Source organism: Salmo salar, chromosome ssa08 (assembly GCF_905237065.1).
Source record: "Salmo salar chromosome ssa08, Ssal_v3.1, whole genome shotgun sequence".
In the NCBI taxonomy this organism is placed as follows: Eukaryota; Metazoa; Chordata; class Actinopteri; order Salmoniformes; family Salmonidae; genus Salmo; species Salmo salar.
This window is the reverse complement of record NC_059449.1, coordinates 25,457,122-25,475,092: the sequence shown is the minus strand read 5'-3', so window position 1 is coordinate 25,475,092 and position 17,971 is coordinate 25,457,122. Positions and strand designations below refer to the sequence as shown.

The following is a 17,971-nucleotide window of genomic DNA, read 5'->3' as shown; positions in this document are numbered from 1 at the left end:
AATTTGTTCTTAACTAATTTGCCTAGATAAATAAAGGTAAAATAAAAACCTTATATCTCTCTCTCTCAATTAAATTACATTCAAAGGATTTATTGGCATGGGAAACACGTTTACAATGCCAAAGCAAGAGGAATGTGAAATGAACAACAGACAACATTAGTAAACATTACACTCACAAAAGAATATAGACGTTTCAAAAGTTATATTATTGACTATGTACTGTGTTGTAACAATGTGCAAATAGTTGAAGTATGAAAGGAAACAGATAAAAATAGGTTGCGATGGTGTTTGTGTTCCACTGGTTGTCCCGTTCTGGGTCACAATTCTTGCAGTTGTGGTGACACACACCTAATAGATATGGGAGTTTCTCTCTCTCTCTGTGTGTGTGTGTGTGTGTGTGTGTGTGTGTGTGTGTGTGTGTGTGTGTGTGAGAAAACGAGAAAGACGTAGTGAGAGGTTGAAAATGTGTGTGTTCTTAGTTACCATCCATGTCTCGGTCATATCCCTTTGACTAGCTGTTATCAGTCATATCCCCAGACTAGCTGTTATCTGTCATATCCCCAGACTAGCTGTTATCAGTCATATCCCCAGACAGCTGTTATCAGTCATATCCCCAGACTAGCTGTTATCAGTCATATCCCCAGACTAGCTGTTATCTGTCATATCCCCAGACTAGCTGCTATCAGTCATATCCCCAGACTAGCTGTTATCAGTAATATCCCCAGACTAGCTGTTATCAGTCATATCCCCAGACTAGCTGTTATCAGTCATATCCCCAGACTAGCTGTTATCAGTCATATCCCCAGACTAGCTGTTATCACCTGTTGTATTCGGCACTTGTGACAAATAACATTTAATTATTCCCCACCACCTGGGACCTGTAACACATGCGTAATACAATAATAGGAGAAAGCATTGTCACTTTAATACCACTCACCTTGAATTAAGAATCATGAAAGTCAGTGAAGAGGACCGTGCTTAGAAGACAGAACAAAGAATAAACATGGGTAATGTAGTTGACAAAACCCCAGTGAAAAGAAACAACAGCAAAGTAGGTGTTATAAAACAGCATTTTATTACTGCTACCTCACACCCACAGTGACTTATAACACCTTACTTTAAGACATGGAGTAGCAAAAGGTTGTTATCATCATTCATTTGTAAGCGTGGTTTTTATTCAAGCAAAAGATTAAAAAGTAAAAGCCACACACACTTCACTTTCTCCAAAGATACATTTAATCTGGAACGTTATATTCCTTTACTACAAAAACATACACAACCTTAATAAAATGATAGTAATAATATAATGTAAAACATACACAACCTTAATGAAATGATAGTAATAATATAATGTAAAACATACACAACCTTAATAAAATAATAGTAATAATATAATCTAAAACGTACACATCACCACTATGTAGATGGTTTGTTTGCTCCAATCCACATCAGTACAAGTTATTCTCTGCACTCCGGAACTGCACATCCCACACCAGACAAGAGTTATGATACAATCCAGATATTAACCTACAGTAACATGGGAGAGTAACCTACAGTAGCATGGGAGAGTAACCTACAGTAGCATGGGAGAGTAACCTACAGTAGCATGGGAGAGTAACCTACTGTAGCATGGGAGAGTAACCTACTGTAGCACGGGAGAGTAACCTACAGTAGCATGGGAGAGTAACCTACAGTAGCACGGGAGAGTAACCTACAGTAGCACGGGAGAGTAACCTACAGTAGCATGGGAGAGTAACCTACAGTAGCATATGAGAGTAACCTACAGCAGAATGGGAGAGTAACCTACAGTAGCACAGGAGAGTAACCTACAGTAGCACGGGAGAGTAACCTACAGTAGCATGGGAGAATAACCTACAGTAGCACGGGAGAGTAACCTACAGTTGCATGGGAGAGTAACCTACAGTAGCACTGGAGAGTAACCTACAGTAGCACTGGAGAGTAACCTACAGTAGCACGGGAGAGTAACCTACAGTAGCATGGGAGAGTAACCTAAAGTAGCACGGGAGAGTAACCTAGAGTAGCATGGGAGAGTAACCTACAGTAGCTTGGGATAGTAACCTACAGTAGCACGGGAGAGTAACCTACAGTAGCTTGGTAGAGTAACCTACAGTAGCTGAACAGTCAACTCAGCCATATAGAGAATAACCTACAGTATCTGATCAGTCAACTCAGCCACATGGGAGAATAACCTACAGTAGATGAACAGTCAACTCAGCCATATGGGAGAATAACCTACAGTAGCATGTAGCTGAACAGTCACCTCAGCCATATGGGAGAAAAACCTACAGTAGCATGTAGCTGAAGAATCAACTCAACCATATGGAGAATAACCTACAGAAGCTGAACAGTCAACTCAGCCATATGGGAGATTAACCTACAGTAGCATGTAGCTGAACAGTCAACTCAGCCACATGGGAGAATAACCTACAGTAGATGAACAGTCAACTCAGCCATATGGGAGAATAACCTACAGTAGCATGTACCTGAAGAATCAACTCAGCCATATGGGAGAGTAACATACACTAGCATGTAGCTGAACAGTCACCTCAGCCATATGGGAGAAAAACCTACAGTAGCATGTAGCTGAAGAATCAACTCAACCATATGGAGAATAACCTACAGAAGCTGAACAGTCAACTCAGCCATATGGGAGATTAACCTACAGTAGCATGTAGCTGAACAGTCAACTCAGCCATATGGGAGAATAACCTACAGTAGCTGAACAGTCAACTCAGAAATATGGGAGAATAACCTACAGTAGCTGAACAGTCAACTCAGCCATATGGGAGAGTAACCTACAGTAGCATGTAGCTGAACAGTCAACTCAGCCATATGGAACAATAACCTACAGTATCATGTTGCTGAACTCAGCATCTTCCCCTACTCCCTCAAACCTTCCCCATCATCCTCCCCACCAAACACCCTTAGCGTCCACCCCTACTCCTCCACAGTCTTACCCCGGCCTCCATCCAATTCAACAACCCCAGCATCCACCCCTCCATCCCATCAGCACCCCTGGTATTGATCCCTCCTTCCCTCCAACCTTCACATAACCCTTGGCCTCCACCCAGCCTTCCCCCAGCCATCATCATGACTCAACCCCACTGGATCTCAACCCAGCCTACACCCTAGCCCAGAGATAGGTAACCCTGGTCCTGGAGTGAGACAGGCACTTCATGTTTTTGGATTCCAAGTTGGTCAGGTTTGCTGCCCTGGCCCTATATAGCCCTTATCCACCCACCCACCCAACCCTCCCCAACCCCAGCCCTCCCCAAGCTCTTCCCAACCCCAGCCCTCCCCAAGCTCTTCCCAACCCTCCCCAACCCCAGCCCTCCCCAAGCTCTTCCCAACCCCAGCCCTCCCCAAGCTCTTCCCAACACAAGCCCTCCCCAAGCTCTTCCCAACCCCAGCCCTCCCCAAGCTCTTCCCAACCCCAGCCCTCCCCAAGCTCTTCCCAACCCCAGCCCTCCCCAAGCTCTTCCCAACCCCAGCCCTCCCCAAGCTCTTCCCAACCCCAGCCCTCCCCAAGCTCTTCCCAACCCCAGCCCTCCCCAAGCTCTTCCAAACCCCAGCCCTCCCCAAGCTCTTCCCAACACAAGCCCTTCACAAGCTCTTCCCAACACAAGCCCTCCACAAGTTCTCCCAAACCCCAGTTCTCCCAACCACATTTACATTTACATTTACATTTAAGTCATTTAGCAGATGCTCTTATCCAGAGCGACTTACAAGTTGGTGCATTCACCTTGTGATATCCAGTGGAACAACCACTTTACAATAGTGCATCTAAATCTTTTAGGGGGGGGGTGAGAAGAATTACTTTATCCTATCCTAGGTATTCCTTAAAGAGGTGGGGTTTCAGGTGTCTCCGGGAGGTGGTGATTGACTCCGCTGTCCTGGCGTCGTGAGCTCTTCCTAACCCCAACCCACCCCAACTCCAGCCCTCCCCAAGCTCTTCCCAACCCTCCCCAACCCCAGCCCCCCAAGCTCTTCCCAACCCTCTCCAACCCCAGCCCCCCAAGCTCTTCCCAACCCTCTCCAACCCCAGCCCCCCAAGCTTTTCCCAACCCTCCCCAACCCCAGCCCCCCCAAGCTCTTCCCAACCCTCCCCAACCCCAGCCCCCCCAAGCTCTTCCCAACCTCAACCTGTTATTGATAGACTTAACACACCTGCCTTTCACAGATCCAACCATTTTTGTGGTTACATGGCACATCATTCCAAGCCAGTACTGGGTCCTTTAGAGTGTTGTCAACCAAAGCGCAGTCTTCACCTTGCAAATCATTTGGCTCCCCTTTGTTCCAGTAACTTGTGGTCAGTGGTGTGCCATCCACCCATCTCCAGGTTCCCTCAACTTCTATGTCAGTCAGACCAAACCAGTCTTTTTTGTTGAATGTTTTGATTAAAGCCTGTTCCTCTCTGCTGTCGATGATCACCAGGGTTGCTCCTCTCGCCTGACAGTCCTTTCTGCTCTCATCCCACGTTTTCTCATCAGGGGAGATGTAGTAACAACTGCAGCCAGACTTCTTCCAGACTTGGGGACATATTCTGTATTTATTAATAATGGCCAGTAGCTGGTCTCTCTCTTCAGTCTGGTTGTTGTAGCTGGTCTGTAGCTGGTCTCTCTCTTTAGTCAGGTAACTATAACTGCTCTGTAGCTGGTCTCTCTTTGCTGTCAGTGTGTTATAACTGGTCTGTAGCTGGTCTCTCTTTGCTGTCAGGGTGTTGTAGCTGATCTGTAGCTGGTCTCTCTCTTTGGTCAGGGTGTTGGAACTGGCCTGTAGCTGGTCTCTCTCTGCAGTCAGGGTGTTGTAACTGTTCAATAGGTTTCTCTCTGTGAAATAATACGATCAACAACCAAGTTAATCAGTCATTACCAGGGTTGGGGTCAATTCCATTTAAATTCCAGTCAATTCAGGAAGAACACTGGAATTCCAATTCCATTTATCTTCAATGCTTTTCAATGAGGAACATTGGGAATTTGGTTTACATTCTGAATTGACTGGAATTGAAATGGAATTGAACCCTGGTTGTTACACCACTGATGATGAAGAATGTTTGAGTGAGAACATATCAAACTCACGGTAGAGTAAGAGGCCTATGATCCCAGCCAGTAGGAGAACACACAGCAGCCCCAGACACACTGCAGCAGCTAGGAAACGTCTCTTCCACACTGAAGCACAAATTATTATTATAAGAACTTTATCATGTATATGCGTTTATTTGTTAGAGTTGCTCTTTCAAGCACTGAGGAAAATACACAAGCTTGACTTGGTCCACAACACAACAACTGAGTTCCGGCACCTCAAATGTTCTGCTGCTTGAGTTGCAGCCCCTGCTGAAAAAACAGCATAGACCAGCATAGGCTGGTGAACAGACTTCATTGTGTTTTTTCAGGTGAACAGCCTTCGTTGTATTTTTTCAGGTGAACAGCCTTCGTTGTATTTTTTCAGGTGAACAGCCTTCGTTGTATTTTTTCAGGTAACCAGCCTTCGTTGTATTTTTTCAGGTAACCAGCCTTCGTTGTGTGATGTTAATGGGATCAGTGTCCCTTCCATGGGATGGTGGAGCTAATGTAGGCTAATGAGATTAGCATGAGGTTGCAAGTAACAAGAATATTTCCAAGGACATAGACATATCTGATATTAGAAGAAAGCTTAAATTCTTGTTAACTACACTGTCCAATTTACAGGAGCTATTGCAATGAAAGAATGCCATGCTATTTTTTGAGGAGAGTGCACAATTTTGAAGATGAAAAGTTATTAATAAACAAATTAGGCACATTTGGGCAGTCTTGCATCAAAATGTTGAACAGAAGTGCAATGGTTCATTGGATCAGTCTAAAACTTTGCACATACACTGGTGCCACCTAGTGGGCAATATATAAATTGCACCTGGGCTAGAATAATACATTATGACCTTTCTCTTGCATTTCAAAGATGATGGTACGAAAAAAATACAAGAGAGCAGTTGGTTTTTTCTTTGTATTATCTTTTACCAGATCTAATGTGTTATATTCTACTACATTCCTTTCACATTTCTATAAACTTCAAAGTGTTTCCTTTCAAATGGTACCAAGAATATGCATATCCTTGCTTCAGGTCCTGAGCTACAGGCAGTTAGATTTGGGTATGTCATTTTAGGTGAAAATTGATTAACCTCTCTGGGCTAGGCGGGACGAATTCGTCCCACCTACGCAACAGCCAGTGGAATCCTGTGGCGCGATTTTCAAATACCTTAGAAATGCTATTACTTCAATTTGTCAAACATATGACTATTTTACAGCATTTTAAAGACAAGACTCTCGTTAATCTAACCACACTGTCCGATTTCAAAAAGGCTTTACAACGAAAGCAAAACATTAGATTATGTCAGCAGAGTACCCAGCCAGAAATAATCAGACACCCATTTTTCAAGCTAGCATATAATGTCACAAAAACCCAGAAGACAGCTAAATGCAGCACTAACCTTTGATGATCTTCATCAGATGACACACCTAGGACATTATGTTATACAATACATGCATGTTTTGTTCAATCAAGTTCATATTTATATCAAAAAACAGCTTTTTACATTAGCATGTGACGTTCAGAACTAGCATACCCCCCGCAAACTTCCGGGGAATTTACTAACAATTTACTAAATTACTCAAGATAAACGTTCACAAAAAACATAACAATTATTTTAACCTGTTATGGCTAGGGGGCAGTATTTTCACGGCTGGAGAAAAAACAGAACCGATTTAATCTGGTTACTACTCCTGCCCAGTAACTAGAATATGCATATAATTATTGGCTTTGGCTAGAGAACACTCCAAAGTTTCTAAAACTGTTTGAATGGTGTCTGTGAGTATAACAGAACTCAAATGGCAGGTCAAAACCTGAGAGATTCCTTTACAGGAAGTGGCCTGTCTGACCATTTATTGTCTTTCTTTGACATCTCATTCAATTACAAAGGATCTCTGCGGTAACGTGACACTTCCCACGGCTCCAATAGGCTCTCAGAGCCCGGGAAAAACCTGAATGTCGTCATTCCAGCCCCAGGCTGAAACACATTATCGCCTTTCTCAAGTGGCCGATCAAGGTACTGTGGCCTTAGGCGCGTGCACTGGCCGCCCCCGTCTTTGTGTTTTTTCCTCTGTTTGCCGAAAAGGAGATTCCCGGTCGGAATATTAGCGCTTTTTTACGAGAAAAATTGCATAAAAATTGATTTTAAACAGCGGTTGACATGCTTCGAAGTACGGTAATGGAATATTTAGAAATGTTTTGTCACGAATTGTGCCATGCTCATAACCCGGATTTACCATTTCGGATAGTGTCTGGAATGCACGAACAAAACGCCGCTATTTGGATATAACGATGGATTATTTTGGACCAAACCAACATTTGTTATTGAAGTAGCAGTCCTGGGAGTGCATTCTGACGAAGACAACAAAGGTAATCAAACTTTTGTAATAGTAAATCTGACTTTGGTCAGGGCTAAACTTGGTCGGTGTCTAAATGGCTAGCCGTGATGGCTGGGCTATCTACTGAGAATATTGCAAAATGTGCTTTCACCGAAAAGCTATTTTAAAATCGGACACCTCGATTGCACAAAGGAGTTCTGTATCTATAATTCTTAAAAGGGGCTAATCCTTAAAGCTATTGGCCGATAGCTTGTTGGCCTTGTTGGGTCCTTCCCTGTCTTCCTGATTGGTTCCACATTGCATTCATTGCATTCATCATTCCACATTGCATTCATCATTTACATCATCCCTCCTATCCAGTACTCTAAGATGCTCCTCTCTAGTTCTCTCTCTCCCCCTCTGCCCCTCCTCTGACACATTTTCCAAGCTATGCACTTGGACAAATGCTTTGGCCATCATCATCTGGTGTCCCCCAGGGCTCTGTTCTAGGCCCTCTCCTATTCTCGCTATACACCAAGTCACTTGGCTCTGTCATATCCTCACATGGTCTCTCCTATCATTGCTATGCAGACGACACACAATTAATCTTCTCCTTTCCCGCTTCTGATAACCAGGCGGCGAATCGCATCTCTGCATGTCTGTCAGACATATCAGTGTGGATGACGGATCACCACCTCAAGCTGAACCTCGGCAAGACGGAGCTGCTCTTCCTCCCGGGGAAGGACTGCCCGTTCCATGATCTCGCCATCACGGTTGACAACTCCCTTGTGTCCTCCTCCCAGAGTGCTAAGAACCTTGGCGTGATCCTGGACAACACCCTGTCGTTCTCCACTAACATCAAGGCGGTGACCCGATCCTGTAGGTTCATGCTCTACAACATTCGCAGAGTACGACCCTGCCTCACACAGGAAGCGGCGCAGGACCTAATCCAGGCACTTGTCATCTCCCGTCTGGATTACTGCAACTCGCTGTTGGCTGGGTCACTGCCTGTGCCATTAAACCCCTACAACTCATCCAGAACGCCGCAGCCCGTCTGGTGTTCAACCTTCCCAAGTTCTCTCACGTCACCCCACTCCTCCGCTCTCTCCACTGGCTTCCAGTTGAAGCTCGCATCCGCTACAAGACCATGGTGATTGCCTACGGAGCTGTGAAGGGAATGGCACCTCCATACCTTCAGGCTCTAATCAGGCCCTACACCCAAACAAGGGCACTGCGTTCATCCACCTCTGGCCTGCTGGCCCCCCTACCTCTGAGGAAGCACAATTCCCGCTCAGCCCAGTCAAAACTGTTCGCTGCTCTGGCACCCCAATGGTGGAACAAGCTCCCTCACAACGCCAGGACAGTGGAGTCAATCACCACCTTCCGGAGACACCTGAAACCCCACCTCTTTAAGGAAAACCTAGGATAGGATAAAGTAATCCTTCTAACCCCCCCCCCTTAAAAGATTTAGATGCACTATTGTAAAGTGGTGGTTCCACTGGATATCATAAGGTGAATGCACCAATTTGTTAGTCGGTCTGGATAAGAGCGTCTGCTAAATGACTTAAATGTAAATGTAAATGTAAATCTCTGCCTTCTCCTCATCTGTTACTGCCACATCCTACCACCTCGTTAACACTGGATAATCCCACTCCCTTCTGACCCCACCCATCCTCTTAATCATCCCCCACACTTCTCCCACAGGTGTCGTCCTTCCAATGGTGTCACAGAACGGACGCCAACACAGCTCCCCTTCAAACCCCTCCTCCCTTTCTCTCCTCGGGAATAGTTGTTACAATAGAATGAGGAAGTGAGGTCACGATCACCAGTGTAAAGGCCACCAACCGACAGATCTACTGGCTCCACCTACCTACCAATACCTTTCAGGGCCTTTCAACTAATCCAATCTGTTAGTAGGACTTATTGCACCCGTTAGTGGAATGTTTTTTTTTCTTCATTTTAGATGGTTTAGGTCAGGGATCATCAACTAGATTCAGCCTCTGGCTGATTTGTTCTCGAGTGGATGGTCGGGGGGTTGGAACATAATACGAAATCATTTGGAGACTGCAAATTGACCACAAGAAGCCCAAACATATATAATACTTCACTAAAACATAATCAATTCAAAATTTGCTTATTTTTATATTTGATCGCGTGTCTCTCTATTATGCGTGGAAATACTTGGCAACAGATTTCCAGAATTAAAATCACTTGGAGCTGATTTCCTGAAAATGAGAATGCTCAGAAAACTTGAGCGGCCAAATTAAACCACATGCGGTCCAAATTCGGCCCTTGGGCCAACATTTGGGGAAGCCTGGTTAAGACAGTCTCATTCATTCATCATTTCTAGCCCTGGCAGTCATTCTGAAAATAGATTTTAAGAATCCACTCTGGCTGGATTCCAATAGGAATTATACGTCACTTTGCAAGCCAGCATACTGTGTCCAAAACACAGCAGAGACTGGTCACCAGCAAAAACACAATGAAGCCTGGTCGGCCATCATAACACGCTAGACCAGTATCGGACCAGCACTGACCAGCATGCATCAGCTTGAAATTGATGCTGGTCTATGTTGTTTTTTTCAGCACTCTTATAGAATATATATTGGCCTTAACATATGGTGGAGTTCAAGGTAGCAGGTAGCCTAGTGGTTAGAGTTTTGGACTAGTAACCGAAAGGTTGCAAGATCAAATCCCTGAGCTGACAAGATAAAAATCTGTTAAATACATTTTTTTAAATGAGCACCGGCTGTTACCTGAATGTTGATCACTAACTCAATCCTTCTTGCAGGGCATGATGGATCTTGGGTTTGCATATATACAATCATCGATATCCATGGTATTTATTGAATTAGGTTCTTCGTCTTCAAATTGTAACTTCTAGTCTTGTAACTTCTACTCTTGTAATTTCCAATACTGTAACTTCTACTGTTGTAACTTCTACTGTTGTAACTTCTACTGCTGTAACTTCTACTGCTGTAACTTCTACTGCTGTAACTTCTACTGTTGTAATTTCCAATACTGTAACTTCTACTGCTGTAACTTCTACTGCTGTAACTTCTACTGCTGTAACTTCTACTGTTGTAACTTCTACTGTTGTAACTTCTACTACTGTAACTTCTACTGCTGTAACTTCTACTGTTGTAACTTCTACTGTTGTAACTTCTACTGCTGTAACTTCTACTGTTGTAACTTCTACTGTTGTAATGTCTGCTGTTATCTCAGTTGTAGGTTTGTGTCTGTTCTCTGCACAGCTGGAGCCTCTGTGTGACTCAGTCTAATGTAAGAGACAGTTTTAACTGTCAACCTCATTAAAGGGGAAACTGTCTAACCAATAGTATGACACATACCACCACCATATGACTCCAGACTTATTTTCTGAAAACCATGTTTGTTTACCACAGTGAAGATTAGTTTATATATTTAGTTTATATTAGTTTAGTTTACCACAGTGTAGATTAGTTTGTATATTTAGTTTATATTAGTTTAGTTTACCACAGTGTAGATTAGTTTGTATATTTAGTTTATATTAGTTTAGTTTACCACAGTGTAGATTCGTTTGTATATTTAGTTTATATTAGTTTAGTTTACCACAGTGTAGATTAGTTTATATATTTAGTTTATATTAGTTTAGTTTACCACAGTGTAGATTAGTTTGTATATTTCGTTTATATTAGTTTAGTTTACCACAGTGTAGATTAGTTTGTATATTTAGTTTATATTAGTTTACCACAGTGTAGATTCATTTGTATATTTACTCTTTATTAGTTTAGTTTACCACAGTGAAGATTAGTTTGTATATTTAGTTTATATTAGTTTAGTTTACCACAGTGTAGATTAGTTTATATATTTAGTTTATATTACTTTAGTTTACCACAGTGAAGATTAGTTTGTATATTTCGTTTATATTAGTTTAGTTTACCACAGTGTGAATTAGTTTATATATTTCGTTTCTATTAGTTTAGTTTACCACAATGTATATACATTTTGATGTATATACATGTGATTAAAGCATTGAATATATTTACATGGAGTAAAATGGGACCCTGTGAGTTCACACACACATCACAGAGCATGACTGTAGTTCTGAGAGGTTACGTATCACTACACAGTGGATTCTACTAATCACAGCTTGATGATGAAGAGTTAATTATTATCTTTGTAGTGTTGTGGCAAGAACTAAAACGTGCCCACCTTGGGGTTCCCAGGACTGAGTTTGGGAAATGCTGCATTAAGTCTTGCACTCTGTGGTCGGCCATCAATGACCATGTAGAGTTTTATACACTATGCTGTGTCCTGTGTGACATTGACCCCAGAGAGAATAGTTATTCAGAGATGTCTTTATCTTTCTCAGAGAGGGCCTGTTGTCTACATTTACTGTCTCCTGTGTGACATGGACACTAGAGATAATAGTTATTCAGAGATGTTTATTCACACTACTTCTTTCTACTTCTGTGGAAGGGAGGAGGGGGAGGCCTAAATGTGTAAGGTTCACAGAAATATTTTCTCTCCATCTCTCTCCTTCTGTACCTCCTCTCTGTCTGTCTGTCTGTCTGTCTGTCTGTCTGTCTGTCTGTCTGTCTGTCTGTCTGTCTGTCTGTCTGTCTGTCTGTCTGTCTGTCTGTCTGTCTGTCTGTCTGTCTGTCTGTCTGTCTGTCTGTCTGTCTGTCTGTCTGTCTGTCTGTCTGTCTGTCTGTCTGTCTGTCTGTCTGTCTGTCTGTCTGTGATGAACTGCAGATAGCTATATGCAAGACGGAGCACTCACAAAGAATAACTGCTGTCTCTTGTTAAACATTGACACCAGAGAGAATAGATATTCGGAGATGTCTCTATCTTTCTCAGAGAAGGCCTGAGGTCTATATTTACTGTATCCTGTGTGACATGGACAACAGAGATAATAGTTATTCAGAGATGTCTCTATGTTCCTCAGAGAGGGCCTGAGGTCTATATTTACTGTATCCTGTGTGACATGGACACCAGAGATAATAGTTATTCAGAGATGTCTCTATCTTTCTCAGAGAGGGCCTGAGGTCTATATTTACTGTATCCTGTGTGACATGGACAACAGAGATAATAGTTATTCAGAGATGTCTCTATGTTCCTCAGAGAAGGCCTGAGGTCTATATTTACTGTATCCTGTTTGACATGGACAACAGAGATAATAGTTATTCAGAGATGTCTCTATGTTCCTCAGAGAGGGCCTGAGGTCTATATTTACTGTATCCTGTGTGACATGGACAACAGAGATAATAGTTATTCAGAGATGTCTCTATGTTCCTCAGAGAAGGCCTGAGGTCTATATTTACTGTATCCTGTGTGACATGGACAACAGAGATAATAGTTATTCAGAGATGTCTCTATGTTCCTCGGAGAAGGCCTGAGGTCTATATTTACTGTATCCTGTGTGACATGGACACCAGAGATAATAGTTATTCAGAGATGTCTCTATGTTCCTCAGAGAGGGCCTGAGGTCTATATTTACTGTATCCTGTGTGACATGGACACCAGAGAGAATAGTTATTCAGAGATGTCTCTATCTTTCTCAGAGAAGGCCTGAGGTCTATATTTACTGTCTCCTGTGTGACATGGACACCAGAGATAATAGTTATTCAGAGATGTCTCTATGTTCCTCAGAGAAGGCCTGAGGTCTATATTTACTGTATCCTGTGTGACATGGACACCAGAGATAATAGTTAGTCAGAGATGTCTCTATGTTCCTCAGAGAGGGCCTGAGGTCTATATTTACTGTATCCTGTGTGACATGGACACCAGAGATAATAGTTATTCAGAGATGTCTCTATGTTCCTCAGAGAGGGCCGGAGGTCTATATTTACTGTATCCTGTGTGACATGGACACCAGAGATAATAGTTATTCAGAGATGTCTCTATGTTTCTCAGAGAAGGCCTGAGGTCTATATTTACTGTATCCTGTGTGACATTGACCCCAGAGATAATAGTTATTCAGAGATGTCTCTATGTTCCTCAGAGAAGGCCTGAGGTCTATATTTACTGTATGCACTGTACCAAGCTGATGTTTTATTTTTAATGTATTTTTATTTAACGAGGCAAGTCAGTTAAGAACAAATTCTTATTTTCAATGACAGCCTAGGAACAGTGGGTTAACTGCCTTGTTCAGGGACAGAACAACAGATTTTTACTTTGTCAGCTCGGGGATTCAATCTTGCAACCTTCCAATTACTAGTCCAACACTCTAACCACTAGGCTACCTGCCGCCCCAATGTGAAGGGGTACGAGGTAATAGAGGTAGCTATGTACAGGGAGTACCAGTACCAAGCTGATGTGAAGGGGTACGAGGTAATAGAGGTAGCTATGTACAGGGAGTACCAGGACCAAGCTGATGTGAAGGGGTACGAGGTAATAGAGGTAGCTATGTACAGGGAGTACCAGTACCAAGCTGATGTGTAGGGGTACGAGGTAATAGAGGTAGCTATGTACAGGGAGTACCAGTACCAAGCTGATGTGTAGGGGTACGAGGTAATAGAGGTAGCTATGTACAGGGGAGTACCAGTACCAAGCTGATGTGTAGGGGTACGAGGTAATAGAGGTAGCTATGTACAGGGAGTACCAGGACCAAGACGATGTGTAGGGGTACGAGGTAATAGAGGTAGCTATGTACAGGGAGTACCAGTACCAAGCTGATGTGTAGGGGTACGAGGGTAATAGAGGTAGCTATGTACAGGGAGTACCAGTACCAAGCTGATGTGTAGGGGTACGAGGTAATAGAGGTAGCTATGTACAGGGAGTACCAGTACCAAGCTGATGTGTAGGGGTACGAGGTAATAGAGGTAGCTATGTACAGGGAGTACCAGGACCAAGCTGATGTGAAGGGGTACGAGGTAATAGAGGTAGCTATGTACAGGGAGTACCAGTACCAAGCTGATGTGAAGGGGTACGAGGTAATAGAGGTAGCTATGTACAGGGAGTACCAGGACCAAGCTGATGTGTAGGAGTACGAGGTAATAGAGGTAGCTATGTACAGGGAGTACCAGGACCAAGCTGATGTGTAGGGGTACAAGGTAATAGAGGTAGCTATGTACAGGGAGTACCAGTACCAAGCTGATGTGTAGGGGTACGAGGTAATAGAGGTAGCTAGTGCCTTCAGAAAAGTGCATTGTTCCACATTTTGTAGTTACTGACTGAATTTTAAATGATGTTTTGTCACTGACCTGCACACCATACCCCATAATGTCAAAGAGGAATTATGTTTACACAATATATATATATATATATACTGACCTGTTATAACATAATATACTATAATATATATACTGACCTGTTATATATATTAATGTTATATATTATATTATATATAATGAAAAACTGAAATGTTTTGATTCAATAAGTATTCAACCACTTCAACCTAAATAAGCTCAGGAATCATTTGCTAAACAAGTCACATAGTAAGTTGCAATGAATCACTGTGTGTGCAATTATAGTGTTAAACCCTCTAGAGTCTAAACTGGGAGAGGGTCTGAGCCGGGGGAGGGTCTGAGCTGGGGAGGGTCTGAGCTGGGGGAGGGGGAGGGTCTGAGCCAACATATGCAATTGTTTTAAGATGGTCATACCAAGATTTTTTTTGCTATTTGATTTAGAATTTTAAGACACATTAAAGTATTTTTTTTTAAAGTGAAAAAAAACTATTGCATTAAGCATTGTATTTGGCATTTATAGTATTAGCCAATAGAAACACATTGAATAACAGATTCACTACATGGAACAACAGATAGTCCCCAAAAATATCAAAAGGAAGTTTGTTCTGAAGTGTCTGTCCTATATCTGAGAGATATTAGAAAGATCAGGAAACATTTTATTTATATTTTTTACATGTATTTATCCCCTTATTTTAGGCACTAAACTATCTCCATATATACGTCCATAAATGTTTTAAACTGGTACTGGGGACCTTCAGAGTCTGGTGAGGGTTGTAGACGTCCTAAATGGAGAACCCCAACACGTTTGTGAGAGTCTCAGCTTTCAATAGAGTGGTTATAATAGTTTGTTGGCCAAACCGTTCGGACGCTACGTAAGATTTTGAGAGAAGACCGATTTTCAGGATGTCTCATGGTCTGACAAACATCGCTCCTGCTCTGCCACATTTCACCACAGATACGGAAGGGTGATATCTGAGGATGGATCAACATTGTAGTTACTCCGCAATATTAACCTACTTGACAGAGTGAAAAGAAGGAAGCTTGTACAGAATAAAAAAGATTCCAAAACATGCATCCTGTTTGCAACAAGGCACTAAAGTAATACTGCAAAGAAATGTGGCAAAGCAATTCACTTTTTGTACTGAATACAGGGGGGCAATCCAACACAACACATTACTGAGTACCTCTCAATATTTTCAATCATAGTGGTGGCTGCATCATGTTATCGGTATGCTTGTAATTGTTAAGGAATGGGGAGTTTTTCAGGATAAAAAAAATCATAGAGTGGAGCTCAGTACAGGAAAAATCCTAGAAGAAAACCTGGTTCAGTCTGCTTTCCACCAGACAACCTACAACACAAGGCCAAATCTACACTGGAGTTTGCAGAGTTACAGTTGTGATCTAAATCTGCTTGCAAATCTATGAAAAGACTTCAAAATGATTGCCAAGCAATGATCAACAACCAATTTGACAGAGCATGAATAATTTTGAAAAGAATAATGGGCAAATATTGTCCAGGTCTACAAAGCTCTTAGAGACTCACCCAGAGACTCACAGCTGTAATCGCTGCCAAAAGGGATTCTAACATGTATTGACTCAGGGGTGTGAATATTAATTTAAATGAGAAATGTCTGTATTTATAGTGTGTGTGTGTGTGTGTGTGTGTGTGTGTGTGTGTGTGTGTGTGTGTGTGTGTGTGTGTGTGTGTGTGTGTGTGTGTGTGTGTGTTGGGGTGTAAGTGTGTGTGTGTTGGGGTGTAAGTGTGTGTGTGTGTCTAGCATTATAACAGGATAAACTGTTACCTGAATGTTGATCACCCACTCCATCCTTCTTGCGGGGCTTTATGGGTCTTTGATTGGCATATATACAATCATCCATATCCATGGTATTTATTAAATTAGGTTCTTTGTCTTCAAATCGTAACTGCTAGTCTTGTAACTTCTACAGTTGTAACTTCTCCTGCTGTAACTTCTACTGTTGTAACTTCTACTGTTGTAACTTCTACTGCTGTAACTTCTCCTGCTGTAACTTCTACTGCTGTAACTTCTACTGTTGTAACTTCTACTGTTGTAACTTCTCCTGCTGTAACTTCTACTGCTGTAACTTCTACTGCTGTAACTTCTGTTGTAACGTCTACTACTGTACCTTCGACTGTTGTAACTTCTACTGCTGTAACTTCTCCTGCTGTAACTTCTACAGCTGTAACTTCTACTGCTGTAACTTCTACTGCTGTAACTTCTCCTGCTGTAACTTCTACTGCTGTAACTTCTACTGCTGTAACTTCTCCTGCTGTAACTTCTACTGTTGTAACTTCTCCTGCTGTAACTTCTACTGCTGTAACTTCTACTGCTGTAACTTCTACTGCTGTAACTTCTACTGCTGTAACTTCTACTACCGTAACTTCTATTGCTGTAACGTCACTGTTGTAACTTCTACCGTTGTAACTTCTACTGCTGTAACTTCTACTGCTGTAACTTCTACTGCTGTAACTTCTACTGCTGTAAAGTCTGCTGTTATCTCAGTTGTAGGTTTGTGTCTGTTCTCTGCACAGCTGGAGCCTCTGTGTGACTCAGTCTAATGTAAGAGACAGTTTTAACTGTCAACCTCATTAAAGGGGGAAACTGTCTAACCAATAGTATGACACATACCACCACCATGTGACTGCAGACTTATTTTCTGAAAACCATGTTTGTTTACCACAGTGAAGATTAGTTTATATATTTAGTTTATATTAGTTTAGTTTACTACAGTGTAGATTAGTTTGTATATTTAGTTTATATTAGTTTAGTTTACCACAGTGTAGATTAGTTTGTATATTTAGTTTATATTAGTTTAGTTTACCACAGTGTAGATTAGTTTGTATATTTAGTTTATATTAGTTTAGTTTACCACAGTGTAGATTAGTTTGTATATTTAGTTTATATTAGTTTAGTTTACCACAGTGTAGATTAGTTTGTATATTTAGTTTATATTAGTTTAGTTTACCACAGTGTAGATTAGTTTGTATATTTAGTTTATATTAGTTTAGTTTACCACAGTGTAGATTAGTTTGTATATTTAGTTTATATTAGTTTAGTTTACAACAGTGTAGATTAGTTTGTATATTTAGTTTATATTAGTTTAGTTTACAACAGTGTATATACGTTTTACCATGTGATTAAAGCAAAGAAGTGACAATATTTTTACATGGAGTAAAATGGGACCCTGTGAGTCTGGCCCTCTGTGGTCGACCATCAATGACCATGTAGAGTTGTATCATTCTATACGGTCTCCTGTGTGACATGGACACCAGAGAGAATAGTTATTCAGAGATGTCTCTATCTTTCTCAGAGAGGGCCTGAGGTCTATATTTACTGTCTCCTGTGTGACATGGACACTAGAGATAATAGTTATTCAGAG

General features: G+C 41.8%; 1 protein-coding gene across 1 annotated transcript; it reads right to left on the bottom strand.

The window, feature by feature from the left end:
* Positions 1-4,151: 4,151 nt before the first annotated feature.
* On the bottom strand, positions 4,152-16,626 carry LOC123744295 (CD209 antigen-like protein C). The gene is made up of 3 exons (XM_045723230.1): positions 16,375-16,626; positions 5,100-5,189; positions 4,152-4,850 (listed from the first exon to the last, which is right to left on the bottom strand). The coding sequence occupies exons 1-3, from the start codon at positions 16,454-16,456 to the stop codon at positions 4,180-4,182; spliced, it is 843 nt and encodes a 280-aa protein (XP_045579186.1). The 5' UTR covers positions 16,457-16,626; the 3' UTR covers positions 4,152-4,179.
* Positions 16,627-17,971: the final 1,345 nt, after the last annotated feature.